Source organism: Protopterus annectens, chromosome 8.part0, assembly GCF_019279795.1.
Source record: "Protopterus annectens isolate FY-2018-M chromosome 8.part0, PAN1.0, whole genome shotgun sequence".
Taxonomy (NCBI): domain Eukaryota; kingdom Metazoa; phylum Chordata; order Ceratodontiformes; family Protopteridae; genus Protopterus; species Protopterus annectens.
The window spans coordinates 1,104,333,695-1,104,361,281 of NC_056741.1; the positions used below are offsets into that span (position 1 = coordinate 1,104,333,695).

The 27,587-nt window shown below is 41.7% G+C and overlaps 1 protein-coding gene across 4 annotated transcripts in view; it reads right to left on the reverse strand.

Moving 5' to 3' along the window:
• Nucleotides 1–27,587, reverse strand: part of POGZ (pogo transposable element derived with ZNF domain) — a 2,357,128-nt gene that overhangs the window by 36,122 nt on the left and 2,293,419 nt on the right. For all 4 annotated transcript variants that reach the window (XM_044080634.1, XM_044080633.1, XM_044080632.1 and 1 more), the window contains one exon: nt 16,941–16,971. In XM_044080634.1, coding sequence (XP_043936569.1) covers nt 16,941–16,971 — 31 coding nt within the window. The remainder of the gene's footprint in view (nt 1–16,940; nt 16,972–27,587) is intronic.

Consider the following 27,587-nt stretch of genomic DNA (forward strand, 5'->3'; position numbering starts at 1 on the left):
AAGTTCACCTGTCAGAGCAAACAGGTTGTTTACCTCGCTAGATGTGTCCAATGTATGGCCTTTTACATAGGAAAAACTGACAGGAAACTTAACAACAGGATATATGAACATATCTATAGTATAAACAAAAAAAAACAGGATAACGCTTTGGCTAAACACCATAGCGAAAATCCAGGTCATGAATTAATTTTTCGTGCAATCGATAAGTTAGTGAAGGACGATAGGGGGGACCTAAATCGCTTAAATTAGAAAGGAAGGAGCTCATCTGGCAACTTAGAACTAATGCCAGTCAATATCCAGGAATAAATGAAATGACATCAATAAAATGTATCCTTAGATTAAAGAACCTTGAAAGATGAGCATTGAAGTATTAATTTTTCATAAATTATGCCATCTATTGGTTGCGTAAGAACTTCTAACTCCCACATTCCATGAGTTTTTTTGGATATTTTCATGAGTTTTTTTGGATTTTCTTTGGATATTTTTATAGTTTATTTATTTATGTATCTATTTATTTATTTTTACAACACTACTTGTGCTGCAGTATTGACATTAAGGCATGGCGTTGGTCCACCTTTGCCTTCTTTACTATACACTATACACTATATACTATATATTATATACTATATATTCTGCAATTTATGAGTCAGCATCGCCTTCTAGCTACTATGGTTTCCTATTCTCTACTTTTAATGACAATTATTCCGATTTTTAATGACAACTATTATTTTTAACCATAGTTTTCAATAAGTAACTATCAGCCTCCTTAGTTTTATTGTTTTACGTACGATTGATCCCATTTTGAGGTACTTTATAATATTTCCTAACAACTTTGACTTGTAGTAGGAATTTCATAGCTGCCCGCGTTTGTGATGGAACGATGTATTTTATTGTAGTTTATGTGTCCTCTGTTGTAATAACATTGCACAATTATTAACCCTTATTTTAGTAGTAGTAGTAACATTGCGTAAGTCAACAGTGACTTCATCCTGAGAAGCCCCATTAATATAGCCATTTCCATGCTTAAACTTCACGGACAGTTACTTTGGCTTCATGGGCTTCTCTTAAGTAATATGAAGCGTTGTGTACTTTTTAGTGACATCTAATTTTTGGAAGCGATCGCTTCGGGACTGCTTTTGTGATTTTGACAAGTGCCTTGAATCAAACTTGAACTGTGCCTTGAATTGTTTGTTCTCCACTTGGTTTTAATTGTTTTTTAAATGCTTTTTAATTGTTTTTGATTTTTTAATTAACCAATTACTTAGTTACGTCAGAAAACTTTTAAAATCATCGCAGTTGCTCACTGTGTGTAACTTCCTTCTGAAGAAGTCGGGGCAAGTGCTCTGACGAAAAGTGTACGGTTAACAGCGCACTTAAAGGAATTAAAGCTTATTCATTTAACTCAACTTGTTGCCGATTGTGTGGACTGGTGCACCGCGGATCCTATTTCTGTTTTATTAGAATGAAGTACTCCCAAGAACTAAGCCAACACAAGAATGGAGAAAAGAGAATTTACCAATACAGAAGACTACAAATATGGATACAGAAAAAGTACAGTTTTGTACCTACCATAAATGTATATGTTTGAGTGTATTCACTGCTGCAGTCATTACACTTGGGTTATCCTGCCATCAGGCGGTCCTGCAGTCGGCCAGAGTTCCAAAGTCTTGGTCCGGCGTCGGTTGCTGTTGCTTCTTCCCTGACGTCAGTGCGCCAGGGGTATATAAGATGCAGCCGATGCCATTTTCTTCAGTTTTTCTTGCCCCAGATGTCAGGTGCCCCCAAATAGGTAGGCAATACATATTGCTAATAAAACATACATAAAAAATAAAAAGAATACCTTCAGTTACAAGCAAATACACCACATAGGTTGTATAGGGTAGAAAGGTATAGATAAGTCCCAGCTAAGAAAGTGGGGATGGAGGGAGGGTAACCTGGACTGCAGCAGTGAATACACTTGAACATCTACATTTATGGTAGGTACAAAACTGTACTATGTTCATCGTGTTTCACTGCTGCAGTCATTACACTTGGGTTGAATCCCAAAGCTGAGGTTGGGTGGCTGAGTCTATAAAGGATTAGGGGTGGCTATGAGGCCCTGCAGTACTGCAGTGGCAAAGCCAGCTCTGGATTTAGAGTTAAGAGGCAAGTGGTAATGCTTGGTAAAGGTGTGCACTGAACTCCAAGTTGCAGCTTCCAAAATATCCTTTGTAGGTACTCCTCTAAGGTAGGAAGTTGAAGTGGATGTTGCCCTGGTGGAATGTGGCCTAATGTTGCTAGGCACAGTTTTTCCATGCTGTGTGTAGCACAAACTGATACAATGTCCAATTTTGAAATGGTCTGTTTTGAAATTGCCTTTCCCTGTGATCCTGCAGCATATGTTACAAACAATTGCTCAGTTTTCCTGAAAGCTTTTGTTTTGTCCAAGTAGAAGCGTAACCGCCTGTGTATGTCCAATGAGTGCAGAAGTCTCTCTCTTTTATTCTGGGAATTTGGATAAAATGTTGGCAAATGAATAGTTTGGTTAAGAGCCATACTGGATACCACCTTTGGCATAAATGTAGAGTTTGTTCTTAAAGAAACCCTGTCCTGATGAAAAATGATGAAAGGTTCCACTGCCATTAGTGCCTGTAACTCTGAGACTCTTCGTGCTGAGGTTATTGCCAGAAGCAGAGCAGTTTTCCATGACACATATTTTAATTCTGCTGAACTGGCTGGCTCAAAAGGAGGTAATGTTAGTTTTTCCAAGACAAAGTTGAGGTCCCAAGTTGGTGTTGGTGCTCTCCGGGGCGGTCTTATGTTTTTAGCCCCTCTGAGGTACTGTTTTAATAATGAATGAGAGAAAATAGGAGGATCCGTGTTGTAATGAGCTGAGATGGCAGAGGCATGGATCTTAATGGATGAAAAGGATAGGCCTTTGTCCAGCATCTCAGTTAAGTATTGTAATATCTGAGGAATATTTGGAACAAGAGGGTCAAAGCTTTGAGCCTGGTTCCAGGCGCAGAATCTCTTCCACTTTTCTGAATAGGATTTCCTGGTGCTGGGCCTCCTGGCTTCCAAAATGGCATGCATAACAGCTTTAGAGAGAAGTGTTGGCTGCTTGGCTAAGTAATTTGCCATGCAGCCAGGTTTAAGGTTTTGAGCTGGCTGTGCAGGATCTGATTGTTTTGTTGAGTCAGAAGATGAGGAATTTGAGGTAAAATCCATGCTGGGCCTTGAACCAAGTTCGTTAAGATTGGGTATCAGTGTTGGCGTGGCCAGTCTGGGGCAATCAGGATAATTTTTGGCCTTTCTTGTCTGGCTTTTAGGAGTACCTTTGAAAGGAGAGGCAGTGGTGGAAAGGCATAAACTTTTAGGGTTTTCCAGCTGAACGAGAGAGCATCCACTTTCCATGCTTGTGTGTGGTAAGTCCTTGTGCAGAATTTTTGTAGTTGGCAGGTCAGAGGGGAGGCAAAAAGATCTATGTCTGGGCACCCCCAATTTTGTGTTATCATGCTGAATACTTGTGGATTTAATTTCCACTTGTGAGGATCCATGATGTTTCTGCTTAAGTCATCTGCCAGAGTATTTTTCTTTCCTGGCAGGAATTGTGCTTGCAGATGAACTTGATAGGTCAGTGGTGTGTTCCACAAAGTCATGGCTTGTCTGCAGAGGGGATAAGAATGAGTGCCCCCTTGCTTGTTTATGTACCATATAACTGTGGTGTGTTGTCCGTCTTTAGTAATAATTGTCCTGGATACAGAAGGTCCTTGAAAGCTGTTAGGGCATTTTGTACAGCTAACATCATTTTTTGACTGATGTGAAGATGCATTTGGTCTGCAGCCCACTTGCCCTGAATACATTTTCCTGCCATGTGTGCTCCCCAGGCGTAATCTGAAGCATCTGTTGTAAGTGTCTGCCTGGCTGTGGGTAAAGTGAAAGGCTGTCCCTTGTTGTGGTGACATGCCTGTGCCCACCATCGAAACTCCTGCTGTAGGCAGGGAATAAGTGGTATTACTGTTTCCAAACTGTGACAGTGTTGAGTCCAAACACTTTTTAGGTACCATTGTAATTTCCTCATATGCAGTCTGGCAAATGGTATTAGTAGTATGCAGGACGCCATGAACCCCAAGGCCTGCAGAATTTTTCTTGCAGGGAGTTGGGTTTTGTTGCCATCAATTGAAAGTACTGAGTCAGTTGTCTTTGCTTGTCTGGCGTGATATAAGCCATCTGGGCCGTATTTAAGCTGGCACCCAGGAATATTATCTCTTGTGAGGGCACTAGTTTTGACTTCTTTTCGTTTACTGTGTACCCTAGGCAAATTAGCAATCTTTTTACAAACGCCAGATGCTTTAGAAGAATGTCCTTGCTCTCTGCTTGAATAAGACAGTCGTCCAAGTAGGGATATATTTGAATTTCTTTTTGTCTGCAAAATGCAATTACTGGTGCCAGGCATTTTGTGAAGACCCTGGGCGCAGTAGATAAGCCAAAGGGCAGTGCAGATAATTGGTAATGCATTGTGCCAGCTATGAATCTGAGGTATCTTCTGCAATTTTGTCTGATTGGGACATGCAGGTATGCCTCTTTGAGGTCCAAAGTAACAAGCCAAGCCTTCTTGACCAGCATGGGAAGAAGCTGCTGTAGTGTCAACATTTTGAATTTCGGAACATCCAGGTAAGTATTTAGAGTAGATAGGTCCAGTATGGGTCTCCAAGCTTTGTCCTTTCTGGGGACCAGGAAAAGTCTTGAGTAAAATCCTTGTCCTTGTTCCTGTTGCGGCACTTTTTGAATAGCTCTCATGTCCATGAGGGCTGTAATTTGTTTTTGTGCCTCTGCCCATTGATTTTGTGGCAGGTCTGGCATTCCTTTTGGCCTTGGTAGAGTGTGAAAGTGGAACCTGTAACCTTGAGACACAATATTTAGAACCCACTTGTCTTGGGTGATTATATGCCAATTTTGTTGAAAAAGTGCTAGTTTTCCCCCTAAGGGACTGGCCAAAAGGTAAGTGCTTGGCATTTGAAAGGGGAAGTCATTGGGACTGTTTCCTATAAGGTTGTGACTTGTCTTCTCCTCCTTTTGGGGTTGAAGCACCCCACTGTCCTGGTGTGTAAGAGCCTTGGGGCTGAGATCTGCCTCTTGGGCATCTATATCTGCCTCTTTGTGGTCTATCTGACACTAGAAAGGACCAATTTTTAGAAGGCCAATTTCTGCTAAATCGAGGTGGCTGTACCTGTAAGAAATCCTTCACTGTTTGCATAGATTTTGCCTTATCCTCCGTTTTCTTTAATACCTCTTCTGCCTTAGCACCAAACAAGATATCATGTTGTAAAGGAGCATCCAATAATTTTGCCTTAACATGATCAGGTAAACCTTGTTCTTTTAACCAAGCATGCCTTCGAATCACAGATCCTGTAACTGTGGCTCTACAAGAAGCCTCTAAAGAATCAAAACCACATTGCAGAGTATGTTTTACCACTTGTTCAGCTGCATGCAATAAATCCTGCATTTCCTTATAGTCAGGACCTTCTGAGCTTGTAAGCATTTTCTGTTTTAACAGAGACATTAAATATTGTTGGTATTTAAGCATGTGGAACTGGCAATTTAAAGCCCTTACTGCTAAAGTTGCAGAAGTGTAAACTTTCTTCCCCAATCTATCTAATGCTCTAGAATCCCTGTCAGAGGGAACTGGATTTTTAGCAGTGGAAGCCTTTACCCCTTTGGGACCCTGGGAAATAGTTTCTGGGTCAGCAGCAGGGTTTTTATAAAGAAATTTGTGAGAGTCAGGGATTCTGTAGTACCTATCTGGCTTGACTGGTGCTGGCGGCAAAGAATCAGGGGTTAAACTGGATTCAGAGAACACATCATCCACAATATCTAACACAGGTGGAATAGCAAGGAGCCTGTGCTGAGGCAATAAAAGAAAATCTCTGAGCCTTTTCTTGGATTCTGAATAATCCTGGCTCTCCCAATGGAAATGATCCCTCATGGTATGTAAAGTTTCCCCAAAAGAGTAATCCTCAGGAGGAGAGGCTGAAGGGATTGATTCTTCAGCATCAGAGTCCTCATAGGGGGGTAAAGAGTATCCCTGGTCTGAAGAGGAATCAGAAGAAATGGAAACCTGGTCAAAGGAATCATAGTCTGTATCCTGCCTAGGCCTGTTATCAGGAGGGGGATGGGAACCCCTGATCAGAGTAATTAGGTCTTCGGCCATTTTGAGCATCTGTTTTTAGGCATGGAGGCCTGTCCAGGTGAATGCTGTACTTGTTTCTTAGTCTTTAATGGGGTTTTAGACTTGGTTGTTGTTTTGATAGTAAGCTGTGAAGGTCTGAAAACACCCTCAGAAGCCAATGCCTGCTCACCGGCTCTAGACCCATCTGAGGGGTTAATTTCCATAGGCCCAATACCTTGAGTTTCCAGAGGCCTAGAAATCTCCATGTGGGAGTCGGAGGCAGCCTGTGGCTCTGAGGTAGCGGGTGTCAGGGGCTGCGAAAGCGCCTCACTGAGAACCAGCGAACCGGCGACTGGCCTAGAAGAGGTTTCATCGTCGGTTTTGGACCTCGGATGCCTGTCCTTATCTTTGTCTTTGTGTTTTTTGTGTATTTCGGTCGTCGGTTGTTCCGATGGCATGGTATAATTGAACCCTAGGCCAAAATAATGGCGAGGAAAATCAAACCGACGTTTAATAGTACGCTTGTTAAATCTAGCACAAAACTGACAACTAGTGACGTTGTGGTCTGGGCCTAGGCATGGAATACAGTAAGAATGAAAATCCTTATGAGGTATTTGCTTCCCACAAGAAATGCAATTATTAACTTTTACTGACATCGGTCTGAGGCAAGAAAAAGTTTCCCCAATGAGGTACTTAGCTTTATTGAAGACTTCGGTTCTGAAATTCGAATTTGAAAATCTCAGGAGTCGGCCGACCAGCACTTGCGAACTGCTCTTGCTTTGGGCACCACGCGGCAAGAAAGACCGAAGAAAATGGCGTCGGCTGCATCTTATATACCCCTGGCGCACTGACGTCAGGGAAGAAGCGACAGCAACTGATGCCGGACCAAGACTTTGGAACTCTGTCCGACTGCGGGACCGCCTGACGGCAGGAAAACCCAAGTGTAATGACTGCAGCAGTGAAACACGATGAACATTAGGCAAGCAAGGGCTGGAATTTACTACAGAAAACTGGCAAAGGAACCAAGATACTGGGAGCAAATAACTAGAGAGGGAAAGATAATAGAGTGGGATGAGGCTAAGATGATGCCTGGACTAGAGACTTCTTTCCCTATCGGGGATTGATGCAATACAGGCAAAGCGAAAGGGATAGGTGAATCCTAAGTGAAAGACCTGCTCTGGTAGAGTTTTAGTTGAATCTAAAGCAGAAGTTGCTGTTACAAAAAAGGGATAAATTAGTAGGGCATATAAAATATTGCATGACAACTATAAGAAGCAATCAAAGGAGGTTAGAAAAGACTGTGACTAGAGACTGGAAAAGCAGTTTACAAGGGAACAATGAGAGGACATATATTTGGCTCCCAAGTATACAACAATATCCAGAACATTTGGGTTTTTTGTTTGGGACTTGTTTGCATAGGTATTTTTACACCCCAAGAAGACTTCAACAATTTCTCCTCCAGTAAGTAACAAATGTTGGAGATGTAACAGGGAAGAAAGAAACAAATAGGAACATATGTTTAGGGAGTTTAATGACTTGGCAGATTTAAAAAATTCTCTACCGAATATTCTGTTAGAAATATTCGGTAAGCAAATGGCTTTAACTAAGGAAATTATTCTTTTGAGCTTGGACTCAGGATCTAAATTGCCTAGTCATAGCAAGATGACCAAAAAAACAATTACTGTAAAATAGAAATCAAAGTCTAAACAAACTGTTTTTGAAGTACTGGGCACTGTAAGAGCTAAAACAACTGTAAGCAGGATCTTTAAATATTTGAAGAAGCACATTACATAGAAATAAATGGAAACTGTGGGAACAATACATGCAGAATAATGTTCAGGGGGAGGAATGAGGTTTAAGGGAAGGGAGGAACTGAGTAATTTATGTAATGTTGGACTGATGACACATAAATAAAGAACACATATGTGATGTATAATGTATGTACGTGGAAAACATTAATATGGTTTGTTTTCTTTTCTATTATGTATGTTTTCTGTCATCAGTGATAATTTAATAAAGGTGTTTAAAAAAGAGAGGCATACAGGCAGAAAGATGCATGACTACAGAAGTGCAAGGTAGGCAAGTGGAGAAAAGCTTAAAAGATGTTTAAAAAAATTAATGTCTATAGTGTGTATGTTCCTCCTCTGACACCAGAGGAAGAATATTTTCACCTTAGCTAGGTAAGATTTCCTTGTACCTGGTCTTCTAGCCTCTCTTAGGATTTCCTGCATTCCCTTAAGATAAATTGCCCAAAGGAAATAAGCATTATACCCTCTAAGCTGTAGGTTTCAATGTGGATATGGTGGGATGTATAAGGGTACTCCATTCTACAACATCAGAAGATTCACATTCTTTAAAGCATTTAAGAATCTCCCTTCCAAGCTGGAGCAGGTGGGAGAGCCTGTGCAGCCTGGGCGACAAGGGAGCAATCAAGATCATTTTTAGCCCCTTCGCTTTGATTTTGCAAATGAACCTGTGGAACAAGGTAACACGAAAGAAAGCATACAGAAACAGATCTCTCCCATCCAGGAAGACTTCATCTCTGCCCCAGCATTCCAGTGATAAACTTGGGAACATTATTTCTTCACCTGTCTGTTGTCTGGAGAAGCAAAGAAATCTACCTCTGGGACACTCCACCTCTTGGTGACCACCAGTGCTGTTTCCCCCTACAACATCCACTTTGTGTCTGCATAGCATTTTCCTCAAACAACATTGCAGAGCTTGCAGACAGACCTGCATGGACATCCTGCATTAATAAGAGTTTATGTATCAAATCACCTGGTGTTGTCACTGATGGCCTTTCTTGTACCTGGCACTCGTACTGTCTTGAAAACTTCTACAGCATAGATAAATGAAGGCATCCCCTTTAAGATTTATGTGCAGGGAGCTCTCCTGACATGCACACCTTCCCTGCACCTTGCGATCTAAGGTATGAGGATTCCACACCTAGTCTGAGGCATTTATGGTCAGGGTCTGGTTTAGAATGGTTGGCCTGAAGAGCATCCTCTTGTTTCTCTGGATCTTTAGCACCCATCAATATAATTCCCATTAGACAAAAGGTAGTACTAGTATAATAGTTTCCATGGGGTCCACCTACTGGTTCTACATTTCCTCAAGACCAGTGTAACTACCTTGTATATTCCAGTGACAGGAACCATGAGGATTGTGGATGCCATGTAATCCAAGATGCTCAGAGTCTGCTTGGCCATCCATTGGGTCCATACACTGGGGTCTGTCTGTCACAGTCTGAAACAGGTTTAACACAGACAACCCCTTCTCCATGGGTAGCAATGAAGGAAGAAGGCTCCGAAAAGGCTGATATCCAATAAGTACCCAAGAAAAACTGTTCATTGGGAAGAACATATACCTAATATTTGCATGCTAAGACTGAATCCTGGGCAGCTAAGCCGCTGAAATATATAAATTAATGCCCTCTGCATCTCATGCACTGCGTGAGCCTGGGTCAATCATTTGTCCATGTAATGGTAAATGTGGATACCCTCCATTTTTCAGGATGTTATCAATAAGGCTAAACATTCTGTAAAAAACTATGGACATAGTAATTAAATCAAAGGCAAGGAACTGGTGAATGTGTTCCCATCACCACAAACATTATGCACCTTCTGTGCCCCCCAGAGGATGGAGATGTAGAGATCTGGCACAACAAGAAGACTTTGAGGGCTTTGTAAGGGAAGATGTGCCTGCACAGTAAGCATTTTGAATTTTTGTAACTTAGGAACTTGGTAGGTTCAGGATTTGTCTCCAGGGATTGACTTTCCTTGGAACTAGGAACAGTCTTGAGTAGAACCCTTTTCCTCCTTGACTGATGGGAACTCTCTCTACATTATTCTGTGCCAATATATCTACCACAATTGGTGCCACTAGCTGTTCCTAGTCCTTTGGCACAGGAAGGACATAGCACAGTTGTGTTTTGAACTTACCATCAATGTAGATGTTTAAGATGATTCACTGCGAGAATTGGTGCCACTAGTTGTTCCTGGTCCTTTGGCACAGGAAGGACTTAGCACAGTTGTGTTTTGAACTTATCATAAATGTAGATGTTTAAGATAACTCACTGTACAGGCCTCATATCATTTAGGATATTCTGCCAGCACACAGTCCATGGTCAGCCACAGTTCCACAATTTTGCCCTCCCTTAGGGCTTCAGCTGATCCCTCCCACCAGTGGTGTCAGTACATCAGTGATATAAAGGGTGTGTTAACTGATGCTATCGTCAGATCTTTCTTGCCTCCACAAAGACTAGTTTAAATACTTCAGCACCAGAGCCCCAGATGACCAGGTGGTACAGCCCCAGCTGCTCAAAGTCCACCACAGAGGCTCCTAATACTCCCCCTCCAGGTAGTAAGTGGACAGAAGGAAAGATGGGGACCCAGTCTGAAGATAAGAGGGAACCATATACAATGTGAACAAGAGAGTCACCCCAATCCAAAGAGTAACATTCAAACCATTCTGGAAAAAAGGGAGGGACAGGAGTGTACCTGGATTGCAACAGTGAACTGACAAATTTATTGTTGCAGCTCTTCCAATTGGGGAGACGCCCAAAGCAGAAATTTCATTGGTGGGGGCAGTGACTAGCAAATAAAACCTTGAATGATGGCAGAAGCACCTGCCCTAGACCTAGAGGGTCATTCTAGGTTATAGTGTTTGAAGAAGGTGTGGACACATGACCAAATAGCTGCTTCTGGTTTAGTTTGGGTAGTAACCTCCTCCCTCTCTTAAAAATGCTGTGGTGGTAGCAGTGTCTAACAGAGTGGGCCTTGATCTGGACTTGGATACTTTTGCCACAAAGTGAGTAATGAAAGGAAATACAACAGGCCAACCCTTTACACTCTGCATGTTACCTTGTATTCCCTCTTTCCACTTTGCAAAATAGACAAACAGCTGATCAGACCTTCTGAATTCCTTTTTTTCTGCTTGTGTTGTATCTCAGTTGTCTATGCACATTAACAGAATGCAGGATCCATTATCCTGCAGTTTTGAGGCTTTGGGAAAAAGTCAAAATAACGTACTGCAACCAATAACGTTGACAAATTCCAAGAACAGTGAGGCACCTGTTTCCATAACACTAATGTTTATTTGCTCAAAGTTAAGCGCTTTTGTCCTTAATAAATAATAGAAATTCAACAGAACTAAGAAACATAACACCATCTCATCATTAACTACTAAAAACATCCAAATCATGTGAATAAGTCATCTGAAATGACAGTATTAATAAATAACTTAACTGAATTCATTAACTATACCGTCTAAAAACATGTTTAAAACCCCCTCATGGCAACTCAAACTAAATGTGGGGGTGGTACCTGGGTTAAATAACAATATTTCTATAACTACTGTCCTTACACTAAGGGCAGCAAAACTATATAAGCTAAAATCGAATAATGTAATAAACTGAGAATGTAATGTTGTTATTTACATTTATATACGTATTTCTGACATACGTTCTTCTTGAAGTTTAATATGTTTCTGTTTCTTGACTTAAAATCTTTTAATTAGTTATTTATTACAAGTTAATTTGTGTTTTAATGGTGGGCATTATGATACATTTTTTCATAGCATCAGGGTGTTTTAAGCAATTTTTTAGACGGGGATAATTAGTGAATTCAATTAATTTATTTATTAATACTGCCATCTCACTGAATGATTTATTCATATGATTTGGACGTTTTTACTATTTAATGATGAGATTGTGTTATGTTTGCTAGTTCTGATGAAGTCCTGTTATCTGTAAGAACGAAAGCACTTAACTTTGTGAGCAAATAAACTTTAGTGTTATGGAAACAGGTCTTTCGCTGTTCCTGGAGTTCATCACCATTATTGGTTGCAGTACATTCTTTTGGCTTTTGATTAATTAGTCTTCACTTCACAGCTGACTTTGGAAGTTCTGGGGAAAAAATAGTAACTGAATTCCCTATTTTAAAGTAATTTCTAATACCACCCTAGATGTAAAACAAGGGGTGGGTATGCAGGGATACCCTGTCCTTATGAAATACAATGAAGGATCTTTGCACTTCAGGACTTGGAAGTTCAGAAATTCTTCTGTCTGAGGTAAACAGACATGAATAACACAATCTTGCCTATTGAAGAAAGGATGAAGTGGGTGGCTCAAATAGGGTCAAGGTATATTTTCCTAGCAAGCAGATGGGATCCCATGGCAGAATGATTTTCATTCAAGGTGGTCTAAGGTGAATACCCTCCTAATGGAAGTGCTTGACTGAGGATCTGGAGTACAAGTGGGGCCCATAGGAAGGACTGAAAGAGCAGAAGCATACACTTTTACAGGGATGTAAGGTAAACCTGATTTAAAAAAGTCTGACAGATATTCTAGGATGATAGCCACTTTAACTCTCTTTGAGTCATGGTGTCTGCATTGGCACTAGAAGAATATTTTCCTTTTAGCCAAGTATGACCTTTTTTGTTAGGTTTCCTAGGCTCCTGCTTAAGATTTAGCATGTTTTTAGAATACTTGTGCTTAACTGGAATAAAGGTGAGATAGATTTGGGTGTAGCAGGGAACCCTGCTTTGAATCTGGAGGTCCTTGTGCTGAGGCAACAACTTTGCGCTTTCTTCTTGTCATGCTGCTCAGGAGAGACCACCAGTGTTGCCTTGGCTAAAAGGGTACAATTAGGATTACCTTTGGTGGAAGGGTACTGGCCAAAGTTAGAGACAGTGTCTCACCCTGATGCCAATTTAGATCCTCTAGCTGGTTGCAGTGACACTGTATCTACAGCTGTATTGTTTTTTTTTGTAAAGGAATTTGTGAAGGTCTTGACTGTACTGAACTGGTCAAGTCTCTAGGAGAGGAGGGCATCTGGCTCTACAAAGGCCACATCAAACATATCTTGGGAGCCCCCTGTGGAGTACAAATGTATTTTTTTTTTCAATCTTAAGTCTGCAATATGAGCCCTAGTCACCTGGACTGCACATGGAACCAGTAGGTTGGAGGAATAACTACCAGCTTAGAAGGTCTCAGTCCCAGAAGTTCTACAGCTCTTTTCTAGCCAGCAAAGGCCTTATGTTTATCCCAGTGGAAATGCTTTCTCATAATTATATGTTCATAGGAGTGTACTAGGTTATTGACCTGGAGGTCATTTCAAATCTAGCCTTTTCATCCCAATGCAATATTATAGACATGCTAGTCAACACCCAGAATTGCATTTAGTAATGACTGCCCATGTCCAGGAGGGGTGTGGGTGCTATCCCCGGTAAGAATTTACTGTGCCCCATCCACTCATCCAGGTTCCTTTTGAACAGTGTCACAGAGGTGCTCTGTTTTACATAAATTGGTGCCCAATTCCATAGACGTGGCAGTCACTGGGAGACAAATCTGTTCCTCCAGCATGTCCTATTTAAGTTGCAGGCCATATTTAGGTCCCTGGAATGGGTAGCTCTAGTCCAGTTTGATTTATGGATATGTAGCAAGTTCATTAGGTTTGGGTCTGAGATTGTTTTGTAAGCCAGGCAGAAGTCTCCCATAAGAAGTCTACATGATGCACAGTATAGTGACAGGGGCTTTAGTCAGTCTGTGTAAGGCACATGCTGGAGACCTTGATCTTTTTTGCTAGAAACCTCTGAGGTCTCTCCATTTGCTGCAGGTGCTTTGTACAGTACATGCTGAACAGGGCGTTACACTCAATTATGGGCCGGATTAGTGACAGATATAGGGGAGGGATTATAACCTCCTTTGCTCTTGAGGAGATGCCTTTACTAATCAAGTGTGCTACATACAAAGCCTTCCTTACTACAGTAGACACATGGTGGTCGAAGTTAATGCCACAGTCAACTTGTGATCTCAGATCACTTACAACTTCGTGGGTACTAACAGTATTTCTGTTGATTTAATAGCGTGAAGGGACATTGTTTTTTCTTAAAGGAATGAAAGAGCATCTTCAAAGGGTAGGCTTTCTGGTGGTAAATCAGAAGTCAAAATGTCTTCACTGTCTGCATCACAGGAAGAAGACGAGGACAGTAGGGATCTATAGCACTGATTCCTATCTCCATTCTGAGGACAAGTGGGATCAGAATCCCTCTCAGAATATTCTTTCTTTGGGTCTTTTTGGAGGTCAGATTTTGGACACAGATGACTCAGTTGCTGTAATCTGCAATCTCTGCAAGAACTGTACAATGTCCTGCACCAGCTGGGTCTCATCTTGAGAGGGGGCAAGGGGAGTGGGAGAAAGAGGTGGTCCACCAAGAGGCAGTGTGGGCCTGGTAGGGGCCCTGCATCTCAGAAAGGACCCTAGACTTAGGGAGATGTGCAGGCATCTTGGGTGCCCAAGAAGGAATATCCCTGGCTTTGAAACTTTTAGCACTGTGGATGCCCTAATCAATAACAACCCTTGGGATACCACTCACTGCTTAACAATACAGTGGTGCTCCTGAATGGAAGTTTAACTGTCACCTACAGCAGGTGGTAGCACATGTTACGGGCCACAGGTGTGGTGGCCCTGGAAGGTGCTTCATCACAGGTCTTGGCAACAACAGACACCAGAGTGGAAGTACGGTAAAATGCACCATGGGAATAGTGTTCTTGGATCTCAGGTCCTTACTGGCATTGTCCAACTCTGAGGGATCCCTCTTCTTCAACACAATTTCTGGGGTGGGGGTGTAGGGGCCGGATACGCTGTTTTAGCCTGAGGACTGGATGATATGGCCAACTTCTACACAAAGGGTGACTGGCCTTTTTTTCCCTCAGATAGGCTAGAATGGACTTCTGTCTCTCTCTCTCTTGTTTATGGCTTAAGACCTTGACAAACCTCACGATTACAAATGTTGTGGTCTAAACTAGTGACAGCATAAATGCTCACTGTTGAAGTCTTTAAAGTTAATCTGCAAATGTACCTGCTAGAAACACTCATGCCCTACGCCTTCATGCAGGCTTAATGTCATGGAACATCTATTAAAAAAAGACCAAACTATTTTAATTCTATAAAAAAAATGATAAAATACTGGTTCCCAATAGGATACTTAATCTGCTCACTCTACGGTCTGTGACCTAGGCATATGGACTAAAGGGTGCTCTGTTCCGTTGTACGAACTGCATATTCAGCAATGCAGCAAGAAAGAAATAAAGATGGCATATGCAAAAGTGATCTTTATATCAGGTAATGTGATAACATCTGAGGTGAAGGTGACATCAGCTTGGTCAGTGGCGAAGTTCCATAATATAATGTATTTAAATATTTAATTATTTGCCATCATTTGTTGACTGGGTTAGACCCACTAGGCTTGTGTCCTACTTTCAGGGGAGACTCAAAATGATATTCATACCGACTAGTGGAAATTTGGCTAGAGTAATGATTCTAACAGTGACCCAAACAAAGAACATCAACTATTTCACTTATTGCAAAACCTCAAATTTTTCTCAGTTATTTTGAAACTTTGTCCTGGTAGTTGAGAAAACAAATCACAATGGCTGTTCCAGGACACCTTTGAGTCCACTGGTTTTGCAACAAATAAATGGTTGTCGCACTCTACTACTACAGTGGCTAATAAAGACTCCAATGTTTCTGCATTCGAGTCCCTCCTGGGCACCAAAGATCCTTAATTATTCCTACTGCAGAGAATCCCAATGTTTTCTATTGTTTGAACCATTCAACATTCTGCCATTATAAAAAAGTCAATCTGGATTTTAGCTTCCTGAAACACCCAACAATATCTACCACCATGATGTCCAGGGCCAAGACTTTGTCCAAAGACTCAACCACAGATGACCAGAATTCACCAATCTGTATCTCTTTAGGTTACTGTAAAGCAGAAAGCGTCTTGTTAGTCTCCAGCATAGTTTCATTCAAAGCTGAAAGGTACACCAAGTTAGTCCTCAACTCCTCCATGACAAACTCAATCTTAAATGTGTTTTTTTTCTGCAAACACGAAGGGCAGAGAAACAGGCTACATGTTCATTATGTATCTCACATGGAGAGTTCTTCAAATAAACATTTAATGTTTTAATCTTTTAATGATGACCACTTCATGCAGGAACCTGTCAAGTGACATAAGGCAATGAAACGACATGGACAATACCTGTAAAAAAAAAATCTAGTAAAATGCAATTTTTGAAAGCTGACAGAGAAGTGAAGTTCAAATGATTAGCAACCAATTGATCAAAGCATTCTCAAAAGTTTTGATGCAGCCTTGTACATCATATCTGATTCCCTTTGAACACAACTGTTCTGATGTGTGTCTCGATGAAAGCTAAACATAACCAAATAGGCCAACTATGCTTACTTACAAAAAACAGAGAAACCCATCACCTTCTTGGACTGATGCCCAGCATACAATTTTCATTCCATGCCAACAACTAGCACCAGAACACTTTCTGTTTTTGTAATTAAAAATACAGTAAAATGCAGCAAAGGTACAACAGAAAGCATTACTAACATACTTTGATAGTTTTCTTCTGAAAGTAACACACCTCACTGACCTACACTTAGTATAAAAGATTGAAATATTTATACCTTATTGTGCAGAGTACTGTGCATACCACCACAGATTTGACTGTTATAGTTGGTTCCTGTGAACTCTATAACCTTACTCAAAATTAAAAAAAAAAAAAAAAATCAGTGTGTAGGATTTGATTCCAGGAAGATAAATCAATAAATATTCAGTGTAATACTGACATGTTCTACATCATACAATCTGTTTAGGGTCATATATTTATTTACTCTTGATCAGTTCAGTGAAGATACTGAACTGATCAAGAGAATCGGGAATGATGTATTCTGACAAAAGGAAGTAACAACCCTGGATAAAATTAAACAAAAACAATTACCTTAAAGTAGACAGACAAGCAGCACTATAACCTGTAAAATAAAAAACAGAATCATCGTTAAGAGCATGCGAGTGCAAGAACATGCCAATAAAAGCATGCTTGAGAAGTTTGAAAATCTTTTGTTCAAATCTTTTTTAAGTGACACATATTAATGCCATTAATTAGTAGAGCACAGAGAACAAGGCACACTTCTCAACATTAGCTCCAGCATCCAAAAACTGCAAGTCATTTCATTTTAATAACAGTTACGAATAAATAATTGAATTTTTTTAAGGTTACTAGTTTGATCAGCTGAAATATATAATAGTTTTTATAAACTCCATTGTTTTAACTGAAAACGTCTGGTTTGCAACTTCTCACATTTAATGGAATAAACAGCTTGGCACCCTCTAAATATATGAACATAAACTGAACTGGAACGGAAAGGAGAGGCCAATTTAATAGTTTTAAAACTGCTGACAGTTCTATGTCTGTCTGGGGTTTATGGTCATCACTAATTTTTCTGTCTCAGCCCATCCTTGATCACTTAAAATGCTGCTTTTTGGTGTGAAGCTGCAGCATTGAGAGGTTGATCTTCTTAGGCTTGGAAAGTAATAGGTCAGGGTGTAGCACCAGTGCCAAAGAGTGGTACCTGAACACACCTGAGCTGGAACTCCAGTGGGGAACAACTTGATCAGTGGCATTATATTAAACTTAATTGTTCATTTTTCTGGCAGGATTTCTTGCAAATCTGAAGATATTTATAGACTATAGTTAAGAACAAATAAAGCCAATTTATTTACAATATATGTACACTCAAACATCCAGTATATCTCATCTGCAGTTTGTCTGCCTGGCACTTGAACATGTTGAAAGAGTAGTGATCATTGGCACTCTGCTTAGGGAATGCTGGTTTCCCTTCTGCTGGATGGAAAATAAAAATCACACATTTAATGTTTTACAAACACTGAACATACTGCATTTTGTTCACTGGGTATGCAGCTTTCATCATTAGTTGCATACTTCATATATGTCAGAGACTGTGCATTAAAAAATTTATCAAGAAAATATGAATTTTCATTTGTTAGATTCTACTAAAACTTCCTTTGCTTACTGTCACTTTGCAGATAGCTGAGCTATACACAGTGCAGCATTCTTTGTCCCATGCAGTTTTTCAAGGCTTCATATTACTATTAATTTAATTAATAAAATAACTCTAAAATAAAACATACCATAACACAGATCATTATACTGGTAAACAAGCTTAAAAAGTCCTACATTTTCATTCAGAAACAGTGTCACATATTACAACTGTACTTGAATAAGAACAGTCTCAACTACTCAAACCATTCCAACAGCAAAGAACATTAAATAATGAACAGTAAGAAACACTACTGCAGTTCCTAACACTTAACAATTAGTTTAAAATTGTATAGAAATGAAAGTTAAGTACTTACCAAAATTATACTGATGGATGAGCTGCTTCATGCTCATTAATGGCAAGACTAATGCCATCAAGCATTACATAGCTTGGCCTTAGAAACTTTCCTAGGCTACCAAGTCTATCCCCTTTACCCATAATCTACTACTCATGGATCTTTGTCTTCTTTATTTTGTAGTGTGTTTTTTAAACACCTTTACTGATTTATCACTTGTGATATAGACAAATTAATCAAACTGTATTAACAAATTAACATTAACAACCATTACACTTCCCACATATTGCTATACATCACATAACCTAAGCAACATTATATAAATTATTAAATTCCTGCCCTTTTTTTAAACAAGAAACATCTTTATTAAGCCTTCACTTACGACATAAGAAATCACATGTTTATATAGATGAAAACAAACCACCAACACAATCTTAGTTGCAAGCATTTTACTTCAGGAGCCATACTGACATGCTCCCAATTGCAAATATCATTTATAATCTACCCAATAATTTCTAGTCAAACATTAAATAGCTCATTTAAGTCATGCCTTCTTTTAAACCTCATCCCTCCCCCGTGTGCATTGTTCCCACAATTCCCATCGTTTTCTATGCAGATTGTTCCTAATGGAAATGTTAAACAGCAGCTAAATGTACTTTTAACAGATGAGAAGCTAAGACCTGTGTCAAAGATTTGTGAAAGGTAATCTAAGACTGAAAGTACAGGAGCTGTAAAGAGTTAAAGTCCTTTACATTACCCCCCCCAAAAAATACATATTCATTAACATTTGTAGGTTTTCCTAACATTGGGTTTCTGGGCATATAGAAAAACCTGAACCACCATGGATGGAACGTTAGGATTCTTTTAAGTGGAGATCTGGAGGACAGCGACCCTGAGGAACTTCCACAGTTGAGGCATGATGGTAAAGAAGCCATTGCTTCTGACACTGGCTGGAGGGGCAAGAAGGTTGCAGCAAGAATCTCTATAATGACACAATAACTTATGTGCTACTGACAGGTTAAGAGGATTACTTTTGTGGCATCAATAGGTGAAGGCTAAGCCAGTCCGATTTTGGATTTACTTCCACTGCAATATGGAATACTATCAGAATGCAGCTGGCCAACCTAATCCAGTCTCAAAACCTCACTGCTTCCCAACAGAAAAAGATATGAGTGGGTTCACTTCTTGCTTCTTGATACTCCAAGTCACTGTCATGTTGTCAGCATGAACAGTTATCATACCTGGAGCAGGTATTAATGTAAGGCTTGGAAGTGCAAGAAAGTACAGTTGTGTATACTTACCATAAATGCAGATGTTCCGATTGTATTCACTGTTGCAGTCATCACACTTGGGTTATCTGCCTGCAGGTAGCCCTCAGTCGGCCTGAATACCAAAGACTTAGTACTTCTGCGTCGGTTGCTGTCGCTCCAGGTCTGACGTCAGGTTATCAGGGGTATAAAAACAGGCAGCCGACACCATATCAGTTTTTCTTGCCCCAAATGTCAGGAGCCCCCCAGTAGGGAGCTAAGCTATGGTGGAAAAATCTCCACTAGTCAAAAGTAAATACCAATACCCCTGCAAGGGGTGAGTAATATACACAAAGAGGGGAGAGAGAGAGAGAGACAGAGAGAAGGGGGCTGGAGGGAGGGAAACCAGGACTGCAACAGTAAATACACTCGAACATCTACATTTATGCTAAGTGTACACAAACTGTACTATGTTCTTCGTGTTTCACTGTTGCAGTCATCACACTTGGGTTGATTCCCAAAGCTGTAGAAAGGGTGGAGGCAGTCAAGAAGTGTTTGGGCTGGCTAGTATGTCCTGCAGGACTGCAGTTGCAAAACCCGCCCTGGATTGGGAAAATATAGGCAGGTGGTAATGCTTGGTGAATGCGTGTACAGAGCTCGAGGTAGCAGCCTCCAGAATGTCCTTGGTAGGGACTCCCCTGAGGAATGCTGTAGAGGTAGAAGTTGCCCTAGTGGAATGTATTCTGACCCCCTGAGGGGTTGGTTTCCCATGGTGTTTGTAGCAGAAATGGATACAGTGTGTTATCCATTTGGAAACTGTCCATTTTGAAATGGCCTTGCCCTCTGCCCCTGGTGCAAAACTGAGAAGTAACTGGTCAGATTTCATGAAGGTCTTAGTCCTATCCAGGTAGAATCTGAACTGTCTATGTACATCCAAGGAGTGCAGGATCCTTTCCTCTTTATTTTGAAGATTAGGGAAGAATGTTGGCAAATGGACAGATTGGTTGAGAGCCACACTGGACACCACTTTGGGCATAAAGGTAGGATTAGTCCTGAGGGAGACCTTGTCATCATGAAAAATAATGATGGGTTCCATGGCCATAAGTGCTTATAGCTCAGACACTCTTCTCGCTGAAGTGATGGCCAGGAGCAATGCTGATTTCCAAGAGAGGAATTTTAAGTCTGCTGACGCTGCAGGCTCAAAAGGGGGCTGTGAGAACTTTTCCAGTACAAAGTTAAGTTCCCAAGCAGGGGTGGGTGCTCTCCTTGGTGGCCTTAAGTTGTTTGCCCCTCTCAGGAACTGTTTGATGAGAGGGTGAGGGAATAGGGGTGGCTCAGAGTTGTAATGAGCCAAGATGGCAGAGGCATGGATCTTAATGGAGGAAAGGATAGCCCTCTGTGGAGCAGATCTGCTAAGTTATCCAAGATTAGAGGTAGGGAGGGCAGAGTTGTGTCCTCTCCTTTAGATTGAATCCAGGAGCAATACCTTTTCCACTTATCAGCATAGGATTTCCTTGTACTGGGTCTTCTGGCTTCCAGAATGATGTCCAGTACCTGCTTGCTTAGGCTGGTCACTGGGGGAGAATTCAAGGAATAAGCCAGGCTGCAAGATTTAGGGTTTGCAGTTGTGGATGCAAGATCTGTCCCCCCCGCTGAGTGAGCAGGGTGGGGCTCTAGGGTAGGTGCCAGGGTGGCACCGGTGACAGGCTGCGCAGGAGTGGGTACCAGTGCTGGCATGGCCAGTCCGGAGCAATCAGAATTGTCTTATCTTGAGCAATATTCTTGAGAGAAGGGGCAGAGGGGGAAATGCATAGATTGAGAGATTTACCCACTGGAAGGATAGGGCATCCACTTTCCAGGCCCTGCTGTGAGGAGTCCTTGTGCAGAATTTGCTGAGTTGGTGATTGCAGGGGGAGGCAAAGAGATCCAACTCTGGGGTTCCCCATTTCTGAATCAGAAGTCTGATGGTGTTGGGCTCTAATTGCCACTCGTGTGGGTCTAGGAGATTTCTGGTTAAGTCATCTGCCAGTGAGTTTTGTTTGCCTGGCAGGAAATGAGTTTGCAGATGGACCTGCATGTCCAAGGCTGTGTTCCAAAGGGCAAGGCTAGCTTGTGGGGAAGAGTTGGATCCCCCCTGCTTGTTCATCTACCACTTAACTGTGGTGTTGTTTGTTTTTATTAGCAAGTGTCCTTTTGAGAGTAGGGATCTGAAAGCTGTTAGAGCGTGCTGCACAGCTAGCATCTCTTTTTGGTTTATGTGCAGATGATTTTGACTTGGGCTCCAGTGGCCCTGAATGCACTTGTCGTCCAGGTATGCCCACCAGGCACAGTCTGATGCATCTGTGGTTAGGGTCTGGGCAGCGTGGGGGTGAGTAAAGGGTAGTCCCTTGTGGTTGCATGCTGTTGCCCACCAAAGAAACTCTATCCTTAGACAAGGTATGATAGGAATGATGGTTTCCAGGTCCTAAGAATGTTGGCACCAAAAACTTGTTAAGTACCACTGAAGTTTCCTCATATGCAGTCTGGTATATGGAATTAGTAGGATGCATGAGGCCATGAACCCTAGGGCCTGCAGGATTTTCCTTGCGGATAGCTGGGTTCTGGTGGCCATTTGACTGAAGTAGTCTGTCAGATAGGCTCGTTTTTCTGGTGTAAGGAATGCCATCTGGGATGCTGTGTCCAAGCTTACTCCCAGGAATACAATCTTGTGACTGGGGACTAGTTTTGATTTCTTTTCATTGATGGTGTACCCCAGGGAAGTTAGAAGGTTTTTTACAAATGTCAGGTGCTGCAACAGCATTTCCTGACTGTCTGCATGAATCAGGCAGTCGTCCAAGTACAGGTAAATTTGAATTTTTTTCTGTCTGCAGTAGGCAATGGCTGGAGCCAAGCATTTTGTGAATACTTTGGGAGCAGTGGATAAGCCAAAGGGAAGTGCAGAGAACTGATAATGCATAGATCCAAACCTGAAGCGAAGATATTTCCTGCATGAGTCCCTTATAGGGATGTGCAGGTAGGCTTCCTTTAAGTCTAGGGTATCTAACCAGGCATCTTTGGCCAGCATAGGAAGAAGCTGCTGCAGGGTGAGCATTTTGAATTTTGGTACTAACAGGAAGGTGTTTAGAATGGAAAAATCTAGGAATGGGCGTCAAGTGCCCTCTTTTCTGGGTATCAGGAAAAGTCTGGAATAGAACACGACCTATCTGCTCCGCAGGAACAGGTTGAATTGCCCTTACAGAGAGAGCAGGGACTGAAGGCACAGTTGTGAACACTTACCATAAATGTAGAAGTTCGAGTGTATTCACTGTTGCAGTCATTACATTTGGGTAATCTGCTGGCCTCAGTCGGCCTGAATAACAAAGTCTTGGGTCCTGTGTCGGTTGCTGTCTCCTCTTCCATGACGTCAGGGCTATAAAACATGCAGCCGACGCCATTTTAATCAGTTTTTCTTGCCCCAGATGTCAGGTGCCCCCCAAATGGGGAGCAAAAATATATACATAAATAAACTGCAAATATATAAATACACCTTAGAAACATAAAATTTACCTTCAACTAAAAGCAAATACACCACAAAGGCTCCTGAGTATAGTGAAGTAAAGAAAAGGTACAAAATAGGGACTGGCGGGTGGGTAACCCGGACTGCAACAGTGAATACACTCGAACATCTACATTTATGGTAAGTGTACACAACTGTGCCTTCAGTCCCTGCTCTCTCTGTAAGGGCAATTCAACCTGTTTCCTGGGAGACAGATAGTGTTCTTCTCTTCCAGACTTTTTCCTGATACCCAGAAAAGAGGGGACTTGATGCCTAGATTTTTTTTTTCCATTCCTAAACACCTTCCTGTTAAAAATAAAAAAAAAATGCCAGCTCACCCTGCAGCAGCTTCTTCCTATGCTGGCCAAAGATGCCTGGTGTTCTTCGTGTTTCACTGTTGCAGTTATTACATTTGGGTGGAATCTCAAAGCTATGGATGGGAGGATGGAACTAAGCAGCATTAGGAGCAGCTACATGGCCCTGCAGGACTGCAGTGGCAAAGCCTGCCCTGGATTTAGAGAAGAGAGGTAAATGATAATGCTTTGTGAACGTATGAACAGGGCTCCAAGTAGCAGCTTCTAGAATGTCTTTGGTTGGGACCCCTATGAGAAAAGCTGCTGAAGTAGAGGCAGCCTTGGTAGAATGGGATCTGTCTCCCTTGGGCACAGGTTTACCATGGTGCAAATAGCAGAAACTAATGCAGTGGCTTATCCATTTAGAAATAGTCTGCTTTGATATAGCCCTCCCCTCTGATCCTGCAGCAAATGCTACCAGTAGTTGCTCAGACTTTCTTAGAGATTTTATCCTGTTTAAGTAGAATCTTAGTTGTCTGTGTACATCCAATGAATGCAGAATCCGCTCCCCCTTGTCCTGCGGATTTGGGAAAATTGTTGGCAGGTGAATGGTCTGGTTAAGAGCCACACTGGATACCACCTTAGGCATAAAAGAAGGATTGGTCCTGACGGCCACCCTGTCCGGGTAAAATGTAATGAAAGGCTACACTGCCATGAGAGCCTGTACTTCTGAAACCCTTCTTGTTGAAGTGACTGCCAAAAGAAAAGCTGTCTTCCAAGATAGAAATTTTATATCCGCAGTAGCTGCTGGTTCAAAAGGAGGCAGGGTGAGTTTTTCCAGCACAAAATTGAGGTCCCATGCAGGAGTTGGTGCTCTCATGGAAGGCCTTAAATTTTTAGCCCCTCTGAGATACTGTTTAAGCAGTGGATGAGAAAAGAGGGGAGGCTCTGTGTTATAATGAGCCGAGATGGCAGAGGCATGGATTTTTATTGAAGAAAAAGATAGGCCCTTGTCAACTATCTCAGTTAAGTATTGTAAAATCTGAGGAATATTGGGCTTTGCTGTTTCTATTCCTTGTGCTTGGTTCCAAGCACAGAATCTCTTCCATTTATCAGCATAAGATTTTCTAGTACTACGCCTTCTGGCTTCCAAAATGACATCCATCACAGATTTACTGAGAGGTGTGGTTTGAATAATTAGTTGATTAGCCATGCTGCAAGATTCAGAGTTTGGAGCTGAGTGTGCAGAATTTGATAGTTCTGCTGAGACAGTAGATGAGGTGTTTGAGGAAAGTACCACGGAGGAATGTGTGACATATTCCTTAGAAGCGGGTACCAGTGCTGGGAAGGCCAGTCCAGAGCAATTAGGATCATTTTTGTTTTTTCTTGTCTGACTTTTAGTAAGACCTTGGAGAGTAGAGGCAGAGGGTGAAAGGCATAGACTGATAGTTTTTTCCAGCTGAAGGACAGTGCATCCAATTTCCATGTTTTTTTTGTGATGAGTTCTTGTGCAGAATTTGCCCAACTGATAGTTTTGAGGAGAGGCAAATAGATCTATGTCTGGGCTCCCCCACTTCTGTGTTAAGATGCTGAAGATTTGTGGATCCAGTTTCCACTCGTGTGGGTCCATAAGATTTCTGCTTAGGTCGTCTGCCAGAGTATTTTGCTTTCCTGGCAGGAACTGAGCTTGAAGATGTATTCGGTAAGTCAAGGCTGTGTTCCACAAGGCCATGGCTAGTCTGCAAAGGGGGTAGGAATGTGTACCCCCTTGCTTGTTTATGTACCACATAACTGTGGTGTTGTCCGTCTTTATCAGTAATTGTCCTGGATGAAGTAAGACCTTGAAGGCTGTCAGAGCATTCTGAACAGCTACCATTTCTTTCTGGTTGATATGCAGATGCAGTTGGTTTGGGCTCCATTTGCCCTGAATGCATCTCCCTGCCAGGTGGGCCCGCCAAGCATAGTCTGATGCGTCTGTAGTTAGGGTTTGGGTGGCAGGGGGTAGAGTGAATGACAGTCCCTTGTTTTGGTGACATGTCTCTGCCCACCAAAGAAACTCCTGTTGTAGGCAGGGAATGAGAGGAATCATTGTTTCCAGGCTGTGACAATGTTGACTCCATAGACTTTTTAGGTACCATTGAAGTTTCCTCATACGCAGTCTCGCATATGGAATTAGTAGAATGCAGAATGCCATGAACCCCAAAGCCTGCAGAATTTGTCTTGCAGATAACTGGGATTTTGTTGCCATAGGTTTGAAATATGTTGTCAATTGCCTTTGTTTGTCTGGCGTGAGGTAAGCTATCTGGGCAGTTGTATTCAAGCTTGCATCCAGGAATGTAATTATTTGAAAGGGTACCAGTTGTGATTTTTTTTCGTTTATGGTGTACACTAGGTATGTTAGAAGCCTTTTTACAAACGACAGATATTGAAGTAGAGTGTCCTTGTCCTCCGCTTGAATGAGACAATCGTCCAGATAAGGATAAATTTGAATGTTTCTTTGTCTGCAGAATGTAATTACTGGTGTCAGGCACTTTGGCTTTTCTACTGCGCCCAGGGTCTTTACAAAGGGCAGTGCAGAGAATTGGTAATGCAAATAACCTGCTTTGAAGCGGAGGTATCTTCTGCATGATTCCCTTACTGGGATATGCAGGTATGCCTCTTTTAAGTCTAGAGTTACTAACCAAGAATTCTTGCCTAGCATAGGCAGTAGCTGTTGTAAAGTCAGCATTTTTAATTTTGGAATGTCTAGAAACGTGTTCAGAATCGATAAGTCCAGTATTGGACGCCATGAATTGTCTTTTCTGGGTACCAGGAAAAGTCTTGAATAAAATCCTTGTCCTTTTTCCTTTTCTGGTAACGGTTGAATAGCCCCCACATTCATGAGGGACATGACTTGTTTCTTGGCCTCTGCCTACTGGTTTTGTGGCAGATCCGGCCATCCATTTGGAATTGGCAAAGTATGGAAATGAAATCTGTACCCCTGGGATACTATGTTTAATACACACTTGTCCTGGGTAATTAACTGCCAATTTTGAGCATGAAGTGCTAGTTTTCCCCCCAAGGGGGGCTGCCAAAAGATAAGTGCTTGGAGATGGTAGAGGAAAGTCATTGAGACTGCTTACTGTAGGGTTGTGCTTTGTTTCCTCCAGATTTGGAGGTGGAGGCACCCCATTGCTTTGACCTGTAAGAACCCTGTGATTGATATTTGGAGCCTTTTGAGTGCCTGGGTTTGCCCTGAGTGGCTCTGTTGGACACAGGAAAGGACCAATTTTTAGTAGGCCAGTGCCTACTGAACCTGTGTGGCTGTACTTGCAAGAAATCTTTTACAGTTTGCATAGATTTAGCTTTGTCTTCCACTTTCTTTAAAACCTCTTCTGCCTTATTACCAAACAGAGTATCATGCTGAAAAGGGGCATCCAACAATTTAGTTATAACATGATCAGGCAGATTTTGCTCCTTGAGCCAGGCATGCCTTCTAATCACAGATCCAGTAACAGCGGCCCTACAAGAGGCCTCCAAGGAATCAAAACCACATTGCAAAGTATGCTTTCCAACCTGTTCTGCTGAATGCAGTAAGTCCTATAACTCTTTATTTTCCACACAATCAGAAATCAACATCATTTTCTGTTTCAGTAAGCCCATAACATGCTGTTGATATTTAAGCATATGAAACTGGCAGTTTAAAGCCCTGACTGCCAAGGTTGCAGATGTATAAACCTTCTTACCCCATCTATCCAGCGCCCTGGAATCTCTATCAGAAGGTAGGATTTTTGGCTGTGGAAGCCTTAACACCCTTGGGACCCTGAGAAATAGTCTCAGGATCAGCAGCAGGATTTTTAAAAAAAAATTTGTGGGAGTCAGGAACCCTGTAATATCTGTCTGGCTTACTAGGAGCCAGAGGCAGGGAATCGGGAGCCATGCTTGATTCCGAGAACACATCATCAACAATGTCTAATACAGGTGATATTGCCAAAGGCCTATGCTGAGGATGAAGAAGGAAATCCCTAAGCCTCTTTTTTGATTCAGAGAAGTCCTGACTCTCTTAGTGAAAATGTTCCCTTAAAGTATGCAAAGTCTCTCCAAAAGAGTAATCCTCAGGAGGAGATGCAGATGGGATGGATTCCTCTGCATCAGAATCCTCATAGGGTAGCATAGAA